This window comes from Panicum hallii, chromosome 1 (genome assembly GCF_002211085.1).
Source record: "Panicum hallii strain FIL2 chromosome 1, PHallii_v3.1, whole genome shotgun sequence".
NCBI classification, from domain to species: domain Eukaryota; kingdom Viridiplantae; phylum Streptophyta; class Magnoliopsida; order Poales; family Poaceae; genus Panicum; species Panicum hallii.
The window spans coordinates 52,084,549-52,101,226 of record NC_038042.1 but is presented as its reverse complement, the minus strand read 5'-3'; the positions used below and the strand labels follow the sequence as shown (position 1 = coordinate 52,101,226).

The following is a 16,678-nucleotide window of genomic DNA, read 5'->3' as shown; positions in this document are numbered from 1 at the left end:
AAACTACAAACTGCATACAAACTTGAACTCAGCATTAGTACTTTACAGTTATTGGGTGACGGTGGATATTCAATTCTTTCATTGCACAGCTTCCCTGTTCTGTCGTAGACTGATAACTGTATCCATCTGAATTCAGAAGCCTGCACCGTACTCAACAGTGGTTATCCTGGAGTTTTAAGTAGGCGCACCAATTCTAGTCTCCAAATAAAAGAGTGCGGTTTTCCTAGAAAATAGTTGCAATTATTATGGGTCCCAAAACCTATTGTGGCATTGGCATAGTCTTTTGTGTAACGCTTAAGCTAAAAAAATATAGTATATTTTTTATGAATTTCTTCTTATTATAAATCTAATAGCATCATTTTTCCTGTTATCGATCGATGTGTATTCTTAAGTATTGATGGCTATAGAAGGTTTGACTAAATAGAATTATAAATGGAGTTATATTTGGTATCAGTGGCAGCACTAAAATTCTTCAGAAATTGGTCAGTTTGGGGCATAGACCTAGAGGTACTTCTGCATTTTACAAATTCTGGCACTTTTATTTGTCAAACTGATTCATGTCTGTTGTCTGAAAACTGGGCGAATGCCCGTGCATATGACTATATGAGTACTAGCTAGTACAGCCAAAAGTAGCTTAGTTTCTTCTGATGGCATAATCAAACTGGGAGAGAGGAAGGGAATAATCCCTGGTCTGGAGAACAGCCGGCAGGCCATCGCTGTACATGTCTTAACGCTAAACAACACACGGAGCCAGGCCGGCCAGCGATAAACAGGCGAACCACGCTGAAAAAGCTTGCAACACAACAGCCTATTTCCTGTGGCATGTACCTCACTCTTCAGAGCAGAACAACCCGATGCGAGCTTCTCGGTGGATTCTTTGCGTCCAAAAGAAAAACACTCGCAGCGATTCTGCGGCAACAATTCCCTCCGATTGCTCTTTTTTTTTATGTTGTCTCTCTCAGCATCCGGAAGCCTTCGCATTCCTTTATATAAAGCGAAGCAACCTCCTGCTATAACAAGCACGCAGCTTTCGGTCTGCAACCATATCTTGCACTAGCTTCTCTTGCCTCTCTGCAGTCTGCAGCCTGCACCGCCATTAGGCAGGAACGCAGCAACAGCAAGAGCCGCCAGACCTTCTCTTTCCTTGCTACCTTATCTCGGCAGCCATGGAATCACTTGTCTGCGTGGCAGTATGGGCGGTGACCTTCGCCATGGTGATGGCTTTCATCATGTGGGCGTACAGGTGGAGCCATCCGAAAGCGAGCGGCCGGCTGCCTCCGGGCTCCCTCGGCCTCCCTCTCCTCGGCGAGACCTTGCAGTTCTTCGCGCCGAACCCTACCTGTGACGTCTCCCCATTCGTGAAGGAGAGACTGAACAGGTACTCAATCAGTCATCACATGCTGTGAAGTGTCAACACAAAGCAGATAATAAGCAGACTGATACTGATTTACTGTCTGCATGGGTGAATACTGAATAATTTGGCTGTGCATCAGGTACGGGAACATCTTCAAGACGAGCATCGTCGGGCGGTCGGTGGTGGTGTCGGCGGACCCGGACCTCAACTACTACGTGTTCCAGCAGGAGGGGAAGCTGTTCGAGAGCTGGTACCCGGACACCTTCACCGAGATCTTCGGCCGCGACAACGTCGGCTCCCTGCACGGCTTCATGTACAAGTACCTCAAGACCCTAGTGCTCCGGCTCTACGGCCAGGAGAACCTCAGGGCCGTGCTCCTTGCCGACACCGACGGCGCCTGCCGCGCCAGCCTCGCCTCCTGGGCGAGCCACCCCAGCGTCGAGCTCAAGGACGCCATCTCCACCGTAAGAAGATACATACATGATGACACCGTCGTACTGTATCTTTTTTAACACCATCAGGTTAGATTGAAATTAATTTCCCTGCAGATGATATTCGATCTTACCGCGAAGAAGCTGATCAGCTACGAGCCGTCAAAGTCGTCCGAGAATCTGAGGAAGAACTTCGTGGCCTTCATCCGCGGCCTCATCTCCTTCCCGGTGGACATTCCCGGCACAGCCTACCATGAGTGCATGCAGGTAAATACGCTGCAGAGAACTGCACATGCATGCGATGCAACTTGAGCAGCGTAGGGAGCAAGACAGGGAAACACACATGCAAATGTAAAGTCAAACGAACCACCCTTCATCACTCACATGCACGCGGTCAAATGATTCTAGAGGAACCTGCTCCTCTAAGCTTCTTCTTACGGACCCCAAGCTGCATGCTGCTAGCGCTGCACTTATTAACTGATCCTAATTAAATTTCATGTCTTTGATAGGGGAGGAAGAACGCTATGAAGGTGCTCAGGAAGATGATGCGGGAGCGGATGGCGGACGCTGGGAGGCAGAGCGAGGACTTCTTCGACGTCCTGATCGAGGAGCAGAGGAGGGACAAGCCCGTCATGACGGAGGCCATCGCGCTCGACCTCATGTTCGTGCTCCTCTTCGCCAGCTTCGAGACGACGGCGCTGGCGCTCACGCTGGGCGTCAAGCTCCTGGCCGAGAACCCCAGCGTGCTCCAGGCGCTCACGGTTAGTCCTGCACAAAAACTGCATCGACCAGCAAGATGTGGCAATAATTATTGTTTACTGCCCTCGACGTACGTGGTGTGTGCCTGACGAAGCAGGCAACAAGGTCTGGCTTGTGCCGGAAACAATTGACCGGAGATGATTCTGTGCTGTGTGGACAGGAGGAGCATGAGGCGATTGTCAGGAACAGGAAGGACAGGGATGCGGGACTCACGTGGGCCGATTACAAGTCCATGACCTTCACATCTCAGGTGAGCCTAACCAGGTCTAGCTAGCTAAGATACTGCACGGATTGCTGAGTGCAACTTGAACCCTTGAGAAATCTTGCGCGACGAATGGGTTGTATGTAGCTTTGACAGAAAAATCCGATTGTGCAAGTGCACGGTCAGTGTTTTGTGCCTCTGAAACCAAATGCACGGTCTACAACGAGGAAGAAGATATTGTAGTTAGCTTAATAATTAAGTAGCTATAGTAACAACTCTGGGACAAACAAGTGCAAGTGAACAAATAGAAGCAAAATGGATTTGAGTATCCGGAAATGCAATTCTTAATTAAACTGACAGCGCCCGGTTTTCTTTTGGTGTTCATGAAGGTTATATTGGAGATAGTACGATTGGCAAACATTGTGCCGGGGATTTTTCGGAAGGCCTTGCAAGACATTGAGTTCAAAGGTACTTATATTTACAGAATAATAAATACCATGATATTGTTGAACAGAGAATATTTTTTATTTTTGGGAAAACTTAGAAAACATGGATGCAGGCTACACCATACCGGCAGGCTGGGGAGTGATGGTGTGTCCTCCAGCAGTGCACTTAAACCCCGAAATCTACGAAGATCCATTGGCGTTTGATCCATGGAGGTGGCAGGTTTGTGCCCTTTATTTTCTCTTTATGCAAAACTGAAACTGAAATAGAAGTCTATCCATATATCTCCTGTGCTACTGAAAATTGAACTAAATAGTCCCAATAACACTTTTAGTTTCAGACTTTAGGATTTTGTAATTTGACAGTACTGCCCATGCCCATCGAACCATGCATAAATCTACCAGAAGTCAAAAAGGCTGCTGCCACATTTTATTTAAGTTGTATCAGCATTTTAGCAAACTAACCTGCTATTAGTATAAGTCGGGATCGATTAATAAGTAATAAACCTGATGAAGAAGATTGCAATCGGTGCATGATATGCCTGAATTCTGGAGTTCTTTTCATGTTGCAGCTTACTTTTGGAAGGATAAGAAGATCCCAGAAAAAGTATAAACACATGCATGCATGCATGCATGGTATAGCCGAAAATCCTACACTGACGAACTAGCCTGCATATATATATCGGCAAACACTGCACCAATCACCTTGGAGGAGTACAAATGTTAGCATATTTTGCAACAAACTGCATGGGATTCTGACCACTTGCCCTAGCATGTCTACTTTTTAGGGTTCTAGCCTGACAGTTCCTCAACGCAGCAACGGAACCATATGTTATGTCACATACTCCCAGTGATAATAAGCAGGAAAAGAAATGTCAAGGGGACATAACACAGGAGTAAATAATACTGTCTTGCCTGTGTAGCGAGGGGATGAACCTGGAACTGCAGTAACAAGCTCAGTTCTTTGTTTGTAGATTGCAGCCTGTTACGTCTACACATTGGGATGGTCAAGTCAGCTTATGGGACAGCATATAGTCAAACGTTACTTGATGCGCCCTGTTCCGTTAAAACGAGACACGTAGCTATAAAGAAAGGAGGCAATTTTAGAGCAATAACAATTGAGACATTTTTCTCGTCAAGCAAATAAACTGCAGCAACTTGGAATAAGATATTCTCGTACACAGAAGCCTCCATGCATGCATTCCTAACTCCTAGGATAAATGCATGGGCATGAAAATAGAGTGTTGTTCAGTTTTTGATTCACCAGTTTCTCTAAAGTCTGAACAATTCTTGTGGGTATGTATAACTTGAGCAGGACAAGGTGGAAATCACCGGTGGGACGAAGCAGTTCATGGCCTTCGGTGGGGGTCTCCGGTTCTGCGTGGGCACCGATCTCAGCAAGGTCTTGATGGCGACCTTCATCCACCGCTTGGTTACAAAATACAGGTACCAGTACGTGAATACAAAAACATTGTTTTGGATTCTTCTGAAAAAGGTGGAATTCATGTTTAAAGATAAATTTGCTCATTGCAGTTGGAGGACTATCAAAGGAGGGAACATAGTCCGTACCCCGGGCCTCAGTTTCCCTGATGGATTTCATGTTCAGCTCTTCCCTAAAGAGATGGCGCCTTCTTCTGTCCTGAATACAGCGTGTTCTGTCTGACTGACTGGTCGACGTGGTTGCTTCCAGCCAACATATACAGGAAATAAGTGAAAAGATGGCATAGTTAGGTGATGAAGTAGTATTATACATACATACTTGAGGTCATTGTAGAGACCTCCTTGTTAGTGTAGTATATAGTCTTGAGACCAAAGTATATACTTAGGCCTCTGGATCCAAACAAAGAGGTGTTTGTACTTTGGGTTCTCTCTTTGTTCCCGTGTGGTTTGTGGTCTATACGGTCTACCCATATGGTGTGTCATCTAGTGTTCATCTGTCATTTACAAGCGCTTAGCGCTTGCCTATGTAGCCGCCATGATGTTTCATTGTTTTGGCATGGATGCATCATGCATGCATTGTTTCAACAGTCATGATACACTTGAATTGCTTGGTTTGTCTCAAGTTTGAGCCAATTTTTTTTTGGGGGGGGGGGCACTGTATATGCGTAGCGACTGATACATATCTTGTAATCCAATCAATCCATCACAAAAGGGAATTATGCATGAGAAAAGGATCATATCACAAATATATGTAATGCTAACCTAATAAGTTTTCAAGGGTTTCGAACTCATCAGAGCCGGGAGACACTGTCCAATTTGAGGTCTGAATCCATATATTTTCTAGACCTTTCTCGGAACTGAAAAAGAAATCCCAGGATCAGTCAGTTTTCACCTAGGGTGACCGAAAATCCATGTAGTTTCCTTACCGCACCGGCGCCGCCGGCTCCATTGCACCATGCGCGTGCATGGAGTCAAGGACAGCTTAATGCCCATCGCCCGTCGTCGGAGTCCCACTCCCAGCCTAAAGTTACCGCGGATGTAGATTTGGGTTCCGGCGGTGCGGGCCGGCGCTGCGCCCGCCATCGTGGAGCTCGCTTGTTCCGCCCTCTCGGCGTGCGTCGCGGACTCGGCCACAGCGCACAGCGGCGCCGCCGCGGCCTACTCTCTCCGCTGGAGCTCAGCCCTCCTAGCTGCTGGTGGACTGTGGATATACCCCGATGCAAGGATGTGGGCTGGACTAAAATGCACATGGAGTGGGCCTCAAAGAGGAGCGGCCGGCCCAGGAGGCGACCGCGGACGACTCGGGCAGCACGAGCAGAAAAGGAAAAACAACAGCCCAGTTCAGTCTTCGTTTCTCTAAAACATCGTCAAAATTAGAAAAACGATGCTCTTATGATAAGAACCAAAATGACTTGCAGTTCCGAACTGATATTTCACACAAAAATACGCCTAGTGTAAAAGGAGACCCGTGCCATGACTTCCAAATCTATGACAATGTCACTACTACCTCAAGCGGTATGTACGAAACTTTTCCATTTGAAAAAAAAGAAAAAAAACTTATCCAGTGCTCGGCATTGACTTGTACTCGGGTCCAATGGTCGCCCTCGTGACGATATCCGTTCTGTAGCGTTTGAAATTCAGGCGTAAGCCACCCGCAAGAAAGAAAGAAAGAAAACCAGGCATTTCCTAAGCAGCAGTTATCCAAACCAAACGCTTTCAGCTGCCGAACAGTGCTAGATATTTTGCTGCCCATACTCATACAGCTTCCCTTCCTTCCAGCCAAGCGCACGGCACGTGAAGAGACGGAATGGCCCGCCCGAGCCGGGCGCCTCCTCGGCGGCCGTCAGCCGAAAGAACGGAATGCGACTGGGCACAGGCGCAGCATGGGCCGCACGGCGCGCCGCCGATGATCGAATCCGTCCTCCTCGCTGGAGTGGCCCGCCGCCCAGATATTTCTCTCGGCCCCTGGAGAAAGCGCGGCGCTTTTGATCCGGGGGGATCGGGACGACCTACACGGCCAATCACGCACTTTCGTAACAACAAAAAATATCTCTGCTAAACACTTTGGGCCGCCGTGCGCCGTCGTGCTCCCTCTCCGTGACCCGCCAGTGCGAAGGATGAAAGCAGAACAGATAGGTATGAAATTGGATTCGGATAGTATTTTTTACCATATTTTAACTTGAATACGGATATGAATTCGAATATTTTAAAATACGAATGTAAAATGGATATCTCAGATCCGGATTCGAATTCGAATATTTACTCAATATATAGAATAACATTTAGCTATTCTTTTTATAAATAGTTTTAGAATATACAAACTAAAGTATGATAATATAACAAAGATATCTCGTAAAAAATAGCTTATTTATCAATAATATTTTAATAAATAAATATGTAAAAAATAAAACAAGAAATAAAAATATATTTTAATAAATATATAAATATTTTTCATTAATATATAATAAAAATTATAAAGTAATTTCACCCATAAATAGATAAAACATGAATATTTATAAGTAAATTTAATCTTCTTATAATTTTATTATAAAAATTAATAACATTAGTTATGAAAAATAAATATGATTTTTTAAATAATTCTACCGAAAACGGATACGGATAGTGTCGGATATTATCGAATACGGATGTGGAATTGAATAGAGAAAAATAATAAAAATCGGATTCGGATGTATCCACTTTACTGCCATATTAAATTCGAATATGGATATAAATATTATATTAATATTTAAACGGATACGGATATTAGATATTTCGGATATCTATATTCACGTTCCCGTCCCAGTTATATGATCATGCCACTCTGGCACGTCAGTTAATGGCAGCACTCGGTAACAGGGTCGCGGTTTGGTTACACGGCGACGGCGTCATATAAAAGCTAGCCAACCAGCTCGCCCAGCTAGCCTAGCTTCCTCGCTAGATATTTCCGGCACCCAGCATTCTCCACCGGCCGGCGACCAAGAACGCGCGGCGAGGCTGCGCCCGCGCGCGATCCACGCCACCCTCCGCGCCGGACCAGATGGACGACCTGGCGGCGCTGGCGCGCGGCGAGGGGTGGACGGAGGAGCGGCACGCGGCGTTCCTCGACCGCATGGAGCTCTCCTTCGTCAGGCAGGCGCTCGCCGGCAGCGACGTGTGCCAGGCGTCCCGCAGGCTGGGGCGCCGGCCAGCGGCGACGCAGGCCGAGGGCGGTGGCCAGCAGGTCCCGGCCGCCCCGCTCCCGCTCGACCGGCCCCTGCCCGACAGCGCCGTGGAGTCCAACCGGTCGGGGCCGGCGGCCCGGCGGCGCGCGGCCAGCGACGCGCGCCGGCCCGTGGATCCGGCCGCAGCAGGTTGGTGAAGCCCCCCGGCGCTCGCGCTTGCCTTTCGTACCGCAAGGTGAAAAATGTACGCGTCCAGTCACTTGTTCCCGTGCATAAGTAGCGCGTTCAACGGCAGATGTATATGAACATATATATGATCGCGGCAACAGTGATGCGAGATACGAGCATGCTAATTGCTGCGACCCTTAGCTTTTGTCGTGCTCGCGCCTTTTGGATGGGGGGAGAGGAACCAGTTGAACGGTGATCAAGAATTCAGGATAGCGTTCATCATGTGGACATCAGAGTATCAGACACATTACGCATCTTCGATCCGGAATGCCCGCATGCCCTGATCTGTCTATCTGAAACAGGAAAATGTTTCCGACCTGCACTAGTGTCTAGTGATGTTCATGCAATCGGTGCGATGTTAACTGTCTAGCTAGCTACTTACTTGACTTGTTAGTTGGTAGCAGTTCGTTACGATTTCATTTTAGGATTTTTGCCTAAATATTTCTCAAAAGAAATGGGTTTAGCAAATTTGGTACAGATGTGGTGCCTCATTTATTTTTACTTCTACACTCGATTTAAATTCAACTATTGGCATATCTCCTGTTTGCTTGATTTGTAGGTTTCTCACGAAACTCCTGAGCAAGATGGTCAAACTCAGAATAGAAGTAGTCCCTTTCTACGAACGTAATACGTAAGGTCGTCCACTCTTCTCTTGCATGGAGGGGATATTTTGCTATGCATCCGTCGGTGCGTTGGTGATGTGTTAGTTCATTTATCATCTCCGGTCCTTTTCGGATTTCTTTGAGAAAACGTTGTGCAGTTTAGAGCTATTCGCCATTCAAATTCGAGATGATGAACTGTATCACCTTAACGAATCGCCCAACTGTTTATTGATTACCGATTAGCTTCTTTGTATCATGTGATGGTGGTCAGAGATCTAACAACCGCAGCAGTGCATGTACTAAAGTACTTACCCTTGGACAATAAGGACAGCTAATATAAGCTATCATGTTCAAGTACTTCTCGCTGTACATGAGAGTAATAAGAAAACAACTGACTTATAGGTGACAGCGGCAACCCTCGTTTTGAACCTTTTTGAGTTCTGAAGGGTCATCCTTTGTCGCGCGGTCCTCAGCTCGCCGAAGTCAGAAGGAATTGAATTGAAGCTTCCTTGCGATATGCCTAACTCTTGTTTGCAGAAAAAAATTCTCATGAAAGAGTGCTACTCTTTGCCAAACGGCTTGTTCAAAAAAAATGCCTCGTCACTGGAGGATTTAAACCCCCCAGCTTATCCAAGAACCGAAAGGTTACACGCTTAGTATAGTGTATCCTGTCACAGACGAGATGACGGCTGATGAGTCATGGCTAATTCGCCGACCATCCTGGTGGAGCTCGCGCACCCACCGCCCGTGGCCACGGACAGCAAACAAGAAGCAAGGAACGGAGCTCAGGCCGGAGCTCAGCAGCAGACTCGCCTCGCCAGACGGAACCCCGGAGGCGGCCGCGGCAGGCGCAATTGACGTCGCGCGCGCGCAGGGAGAGACGACCGGCCTGCTGTCAGGCGAGGGCGGCGACGAGTCCAGGCAGGGAGAGGCGCGTCAGGCGCTCGTCACCATGCGCGGCCGCACGCGGCGGCGCGACTGTCCGCGAGCGCAGGGAGAGAAGAAGCTTGACGTGCTCCGCCGCGGCGGCACAATCGTCCTCCGCTCCGCGGCGCGCTGATGCCTAACGGGCGCCGCGGCACCGGGACACGTTCGCGCTCTCGCTGGCCACCCGTGGTCGAGCTGGGGCTTCGCGTTCCCGCCGTGGAGGACGGCGGCTGTGGCGGCGAACGGGCGGACGCAGACCATACCACGATCGGAGGGTTATTTAAAAATAAATAGGGGTCTAAATGAAAATATTCGGATCGCGATTATGAATCGCGATCCGGTTTAGGGGTGTATTCGTAAAATAAAGGGGGTTAAACGAAAATATACGGATCGCGGTTATGAATCGCGATCCAATCTAGGAGGCTTTGTGAAAATATTTCGGCCAACGGCACGGAAGCGGGCCAGGCCGCTCCCGCCGGCCTCCTCTCGCTCCGCCGCTCGGCGTATCCTGCGCCTGGCTCCGTCAGGATCATGCGCCCGCCCAAAGTGCGTGGACTGTGGCTCTAGTTCCTCCGAAGATGCTCCCACGACAGCGCCATCGCGTCGGCGGGCTCATGCTCTGTTCTCCTCTTCCACAGCGATTGCCCGCCCGCCGCGCTTGAGCCGCCGCCCGCCCGGCTCCGCCGCTCCTCATCACCTCGCAACCCCGACGAGGCGCCGACTGCTTGCGAGGCATGGACGTCCGACACCCAACGTCGTCGTCTCTGCTCGTTTGATTTCGTGTCCAGGTGTGTCGCTGGTGGGTGCGCACTAGGTGCTCGCCGCTTTGCCTGCAAGGAAGCAATGCCCAGGAAGCCTGGCCGGCGTGCGCGTCCACCCTAACTTGATTAGTTCGATGATACACATAGAACACGGTTACGAGCATGTTGTGCATGCTACGTTGTTACAATCTTCCGCGGAATAATTTTATTTCGACAGCACTTGATTCTCCATCTTGGTCTCACTTGATTCTGTCTTCGCCCAGGCTCTGGAGAATCGTCGCACCAGAAGATGTTTGCATGCTGAACAGGAACTGAAAGGATATCGGCGTTGGACTTTAGCATACAGGCGAATTGCATATAAAATAAGCGTTGTATAAATAGGAGGAAAAATATCTTGCTATTCACCACACACCAGCAGATGATTTGCAGGCTGAACAAGAACACAAATTGTGTTTCGCAGACGGCTGGCAACGGTGACTCCTGAAATTAGATGAACCAGATAATAGGAAACCTTGTATTTTAGAGGAGGAGTAATATTGATTGCCACAAGTTCTTGGTCCACAATCTTGTGAGTTTTAACTTTTAACTTCTTCACGGGAAGTATTTTAGCTGCACATCACTGCTGCAGACAATGATCCCCAGCTTAACCCCTTTCCACTCGGCAAAGTTCGCTGGTGGTGAATTGGTGACTGAGCAAATGGTATTTAGCCCGGGTTTTCCGAATGGATTATCTGAAATTAAATAGTTCATTTCACTTTAGCTGCCTGAACATAGCACAACATTTTGTGGGGCACAATCCCAACACTACATCTGATCAGAGCCTCAGAGGGACTTTGCTGAGTGCTGAGCTAAACTTGTGTCGTAATGTTCACTTTAGTTACACATGCATGTAATTGATCGGGCCTTTTTCGTAATAACCACAGGATCATATCTCGGTGTCCTTGTCTGAACCTTCACACAGTGTTCAATGACTGCAGGAACAAGAGCACATTTGGCGCAATTCCGAGCTATGTATCTTCGGGATACATGTTCGTTCGTTTCGGAAAAAAAAATGTTTCTTGAAGATATCAAACAGAGTGGAAGCGAAATTGCTAACCTAAATTCTGTTACTTCACCAGGCCACTAGCTGCGTGCTGGGTCATTGCCCCAGCAGCCTCGATTTATGAGCCTGATTGCTTGAGTACCAAAATATGCCCAGTCAAAATGTGGGTAAGACTAAAATTTTGGCACTCATTTGGTTGGAATTCAAAAAATAGTCCGCCTACTCTAAAGTTGCCAAGGTTTTGGTAAAAAATATTAGCATACCTATAATTTAGCATGCCTATATTTTAGCATGCTAATATTTTGGTAGCCAACCAAGCCCTGTTTCTCCCTCGGGACGTGCAATGGCTAATCGCCGCGGTGTGACACTGAAAGGAAACCGACTCACAGTACTTCACGGGCTCTTCGCTCTTCGACCTCATGGTGATCATGGGCTCTTTGCTCCCTGGTCATGGGCTAAAAGTTTGGCCCAGGTGTTCACGGGCTCTATCTACTTCCATTTGATCGTTACCCGGATCTGGGCTGAAATTGGATTCAGAAGTGGTTCTGGGCCAAGATATATACACGCCAGCCTTCTTTTGTTGCCAGCAGCGTCTAGAGTCTAGACCTTCTTGGCGCCCACGTGCGGAACAGGCGAACATCGCTTATGCACAGACCGGTCTTCCTAACAAATTACCCTTGCCTACAAGATGGGGTAAGTGAAGGAGTGCAGTACTCTTATCTTCTCAAACAGTTGGCCTGAACTTGCCTGGACTGTGGAAACGAGATCAAGCTGGGGGTAGATGGGTAATTATCAGGTAGGACACATGCTCTGAAACTCTGAATCATCCCACCGCTCAAACTCGCAATCATTCAGACAGGTGCGGCAGCCTGCTAGCCTGTAGGTAGTGGGTCTCTCCATTCGAGCTCATATGCGCCGGCCCATCGCATATGCCATGTCTGGTCTGGTGTCCCCTTGCCATCGTCCTTGAACGCCCAGCAACTGGGCTCCTTGACTTTCTGTTAGGCTGCGGCTGTTAGCATTTCAACGGAGGATGACCACCACACGCGCGACTTGTTGAGCACCCCCAGCGACTGTAAAGTCGTCTCCCCCGACCTGTCCACATCTCAATCATCTGCCCTAAGTCAAACAGGAGACGATGGTCCTCCACCCAACCAACCCCCAAAAACCTAGATAGATAGATCGTCCCAGCACATGAAGATGCTAACAGCTTTGTCCGTACTCCTGATGTGCTGTAACCACTAGCCGGTGCGTGTTTGTATGCAAATAATGTGAGATGTTCCTGTTTCAAACAGGGATTATTGCATGGCTGATGCCTTGACTGTGCTGTTTGTGTGTGCTAAGAGCAGCCACTGCTGAAATAGGGTCCTCTCTGTTCTTGGATCTAACCTACCGGATTGGATTTGGTTTTGGCCTTTGGGCGGAGAGGATGGCCGGCCCGGAGTTACGCATCCATTCAGGGCCCTTGACTTGAGATGGGATCTGCGGACAGTCACTTGGTGGAACAAAGCTTTGCTTGCATTGCATGGGGCCCCTGCTGCATTCGGAGTTGGAGGTTTTCAGGCTGTGCACCTGAGTCTCTTGGACCTACTGAAACCATGTCACCATCAGTCTTGACCTCATCGGGTCATGCTTCGCTTTGCCGCTGTCGAAGGAAGACACCAACAGCGTGCACTCTTTATTCTAGACCTCCTCGTGTAGTCAAAAACTATTTCATTTTTATCTGTAAATAAAATAATTGCACACGCCAGTTAACATGCATGCATGGGCCATGCGGGCCTTTTGTATCGGTCGGTCTGGCCCGCCTGGTGCTGCACACATGCTTTGAGCGTACGTCTTTCTGCCTGGCTTGTCCGTGGATGGCGTGTATAAACTTTTTAATGCGTTTTAAATTTTGTTTTGTTAGCAGCACGATCATTTCACACCGGAAGGAGCAGGACGATGAGACTAGGTAGCTGCCTCCCGGACGGGGCCCCACTCTCCACTGAGATTTGGGGTTGATGCATACACCCGGCGACAGTGACGGCTCGTTTGGTTTTTTCTCGTTTGGCTGCGCCTTCGCAAACACGAGAGGTTGGAATTATTTTGTCCGTCAGCACACACAGCAGCTTTAGAAGGAGAGAAAAAGAATCATGAACAATAAACTAGTGTTCGTAGCAGCTTCATTCCACATGCTCTTTTGGACAACTGAAACTTTCCAGTAACTCCATAACAAGCTTTGCTAGTTGCAAGATCATCACTGATCACATGTGCAGTGCATAGTGCTTGCTAGCTTAGCATTAGGTACTACTTGTTGCCTGCTGCTGCCCTGGGTATGTCGCGTGTCAAATCACAGGTTGGTGTAACTGCATCCACAGACAGGGTCAGATCAGCCAGAGCAGCTGCCCCAAGAGGCCAAGAAGAGAGGCTTGGGATTATGCCTGTTCATATGCATGTCATAACCCATACGAGAGGTGATTAGTAGAAGAGGTTATGAGTGCTTGTAATGATGGGTTTTGCCACTGGGTATGCGTGTTAGGTGAGGCAGATACGCGAGGGCGATTCGATTTGACCTAGCTCTCCCGGCCCCGGCGCACTCCGGCCGTGTCATTCCATTCTGATGCTCCTCTCAGGACTAAGCTTAACTATAAAATAACATGAAGTGGAGATGGTGAGGACCGAGGAGGGAGGAGGTGAAGGTGACAGTCGGAGACCCGTGTTGGAAGTAACTTGGGAGATGGCCGCGCCGGTCTCGTTAGCTTCGGCCAAATTTCTTGCAGCTCCACCAACGGTAATAAGGTTAAAAAATGAGAGCAGCTAGCTTTGATAGGGGAATCCAAACTAAAGGAAGCTGCGTGTACCTGCAACGCCGAGAAGAATTCTTCTTGGACGTCTACCTGTCTACACTTCGTTGGCGCAATGTTCTTTGATCTTTTATTTTAATTAACAGCTGGTGGGAATACTGTTAACGAGTATGCCTGATGCGGTTAGAAATCGCTAGAATTTTACCGCGTCCTCTCCTTGCAACCGCAGTAACATTTGAACCATCACTGGACACAGAATAATATAATTTACATTGTGCAGACGAGACCACAATGGCTTTTTGGCGGTGGGAGTCTGCTTCCATCTTTTTGTCCCGACCAAAAGGAGCGCAATGCAGCGTAACGTATCCTTGAAGCTACCGTAGCTTTGCTCATCACCTCGGCTTCTCTCTAGCCAGCTTTACAAGTGGAATGCGTGACCCGCCGGCCGAATTGTAGTCCTGTCCCCAAAAAAGACGAGGAGTTTCAAAGGAGGATCAAATCATAAAAAGCGAGCAAGTGATATGATATACCATATATACATCTTTTGCTCAAAACTACCAAATAACTTCGTGCCCTAGCTTTTTTGCGTTTTTGCGCTACGAAAGCTCACTAGGTTTGGCAGTACTTGCTTCCGTTCCGTACCACATTCGATCGCAGGGTTTTGGTGTCGCGTTGCGCTTTAGAAATCAAAAGCGCTTCAGATATCCATGGCATGGCATGCTTTCAGAGTTCAAAAGACACGTCCTGGACCAAGATGAACGAAAAGGACGCGTCCATGCTTTCTAGCACACGACTTTTAGAACGGTAATTAACTAGTAGTGTATGATCGCAAAATCTTTTTCGATCGGTCTACTTTGTGGAAGCACGTAGTCCAACGCAGATGTGTTCAGCCAAAGGCTTTTGGAACAGTGTCGCGACAGTATTCCGGCCATATTTTCCTGGGGGGCCTCGATCGTCGGAAGCTGCAGGTGTTTGCTCGGTTCTCTGCTGCCGAAGCTACTTGCGGTCACCTTTTTCTGCTCAGGTTTGACGAGCCACGCCGCCTGGCCCTTGGCATGGCATGCACGGCGAGCACAGCAACGCTCTGTGCTGTCAATGTTCGTCTGCGATTCAGAGATTTGACATGTTCGTGTCCGAGCGATTCGCTGAATATTTCCAGCCATCGACGATCGCCCACCCCTGCCCGATCGTCTCGCTGGGGCTCACTTTTGACCTTTGGACATCTTTGTTTGTTCCAGCCGTCGGTCAGCCCATGACAGGGTTAAGATTCGATCCGCCTCTAGCAGCCTAGTTTATTCCTGCCATTCCCTTGTCTCGCGATAAACATGGTTGTCTGCAGTTCTGAATAGAAATTTCGTCTGAAAACGATTGACTTTGTTGAGACCCGCTTGACCTCTGGGCCGACGGTCCGCTTGACCAACCACTATTTTCCCCAGCTAGGACAACGCAACCACTCCTTGTCCTCTCGCTGCACCCCTCATTCTCCCACTTGCATATAAGTTTCCAGTCCGCCATGATCGGATCAGAGAACCTCGCAATGGCCCCAAACAGCAAGAGACAACTCCAGAGAGCACGGAGGAAAAACGAAGAGCAAGCTGACAACGATGACACGAACAGACGTTTAGAGGCACCTGTATATACAAAGCACTGATGTAACATGCAGCAGGGTGCAGAGATGGATGAGCTTAAAAAAAACGGAGGGGAAAGTGGCAGTTGGCCTGCCTGAGGGGAAAAAAGCGGAGGAGGCGCGGCAGGGATCCGGGGGTGGTGATGCGAGAATCCACTACCGCGGAGGCGTGCAGGCCACGTCGAGGTGCCACGGGATTAGACAACACCTGGGGCCCCTTCTGCCCGGATTTCGTCGCCGGACCCGCCCGTCTACCGCGGTGAAAAATCCTGTCACCGCGCGTCCAGGCGCAGACGCTGCCCGATCCTCACGACGACACCTCGCCGTTTACGTTCATTTCTTCCTCTTTTTTTCTGGTGACGTTTACCTGCAAGAAATCGATGTGAGACGTATAGCAGGGCTCTGCTTTAATTTGCCTGCTCAGGAACGCGAACTCTCGGAGATGGTGTTGCCACACGGGCCAGGAATACACAGCAGGGAGGAGGGAGGAACACGCAGCCAGCGGCGAAACCGGCTCGAGAGGGCATTTCCAACCGAGATCTATGCGTTTGGACGGTGGAAGGGGCGGTGGCCGAGCACAGCAGCTTACGCCTGGTCCTGGTCTTGTGGTCCATTCCACTAAGTCACACACACGCACCGTCTCCTCTCCCGACCCGACCTAACAAAGCGCACAAACCGGCCGGGCCAACCACAAGTCGTCGTCCTCCCGCGAGAAAACTACTAGGTTGACTAGGGCGAGCACTAGGCTACAAGCCGCAAGTTTTAAGCCAGGGCGGGCACTCACCAGTCACCACGGCCTGGACACCGGATATGGCAAAACCAACGCGCTCCTGGTTGCGGAAAGCGCCAGGGATTATTAAGTTTGACGTGACCGCCGAGAGAGAAAGGCGAAGCCGGAAAAGCCTAGTACTTGCGGCC

The 16,678-nt window shown here is 49.0% G+C and overlaps 2 protein-coding genes across 8 annotated transcripts; both read left to right on the top strand.

The window, feature by feature from the left end:
• The first annotated feature begins 1,196 nt into the window (after positions 1 to 1,196).
• On the top strand, positions 1,197 to 5,156 carry LOC112876349 (cytochrome P450 87A3-like). 3 transcript variants are annotated; one of them, XM_025940446.1, is made up of 9 exons: positions 1,197 to 1,378; positions 1,494 to 1,818; positions 1,903 to 2,052; positions 2,295 to 2,546; positions 2,705 to 2,794; positions 3,136 to 3,214; positions 3,306 to 3,412; positions 4,505 to 4,635; positions 4,723 to 5,156. In XM_025940446.1, the coding sequence occupies exons 1-9, from the start codon at positions 1,212 to 1,214 to the stop codon at positions 4,850 to 4,852; spliced, it is 1,431 nt and encodes a 476-aa protein (XP_025796231.1). In that variant the 5' UTR covers positions 1,197 to 1,211; the 3' UTR covers positions 4,853 to 5,156. The 3 variants fall into 3 exon arrangements, with proteins under 3 accessions (XP_025796231.1, XP_025796238.1, XP_025796246.1); XM_025940453.1 differs by having other exon boundaries at positions 1,212 to 1,378; positions 4,502 to 4,635; XM_025940461.1 differs by having other exon boundaries at positions 1,212 to 1,378; positions 3,291 to 3,412; positions 4,502 to 4,635.
• Positions 5,157 to 7,505: 2,349 nt separating this feature from the next.
• Positions 7,506 to 11,077, top strand: LOC112877981. Of its 5 annotated transcripts, none has more exons than XM_025942393.1 (2): positions 7,506 to 7,979; positions 10,572 to 11,077. In XM_025942393.1, the coding sequence occupies exons 1-2, from the start codon at positions 7,667 to 7,669 to the stop codon at positions 10,610 to 10,612; spliced, it is 354 nt and encodes a 117-aa protein (XP_025798178.1). In that variant the 5' UTR covers positions 7,506 to 7,666; the 3' UTR covers positions 10,613 to 11,077. The 5 variants fall into 5 exon arrangements, 4 of the variants coding, with proteins under 4 accessions (XP_025798178.1, XP_025798405.1, XP_025798255.1 ...); XM_025942620.1 differs by having other exon boundaries at positions 7,506 to 8,025; XM_025942470.1 differs by lacking the exon at positions 10,572 to 11,077 and adding an exon at positions 8,578 to 8,855.
• Positions 11,078 to 16,678: the final 5,601 nt, after the last annotated feature.

Bases quoted from the DNA above. Each gene is read 5' to 3' on its own strand.
- LOC112876349 (XM_025940461.1), top strand. From the start codon at position 1,212: ATGGTGATGGCTTTCATCATGTGGGCGTACAGGTGGAGCCATCCGAAA. The intron at 2,547-2,704 runs GTTAGTCCTGCA...CTGTGTGGACAG, and splicing joins GCGTGCTCCAGGCGCTCACG to GAGGAGCATGAGGCGATTGT. The intron at 3,413-4,501 runs GTTTGTGCCCTT...GTATAACTTGAG, and splicing joins TTGATCCATGGAGGTGGCAG to CAGGACAAGGTGGAAATCAC.
- LOC112877981 (XM_025942393.1), top strand. From the start codon at position 7,667: ATGGACGACCTGGCGGCGCTGGCGCGCGGCGAGGGGTGGACGGAGGAG. The intron at 7,980-10,571 runs GTTGGTGAAGCC...GTCTTCGCCCAG, and splicing joins CGTGGATCCGGCCGCAGCAG to GCTCTGGAGAATCGTCGCAC.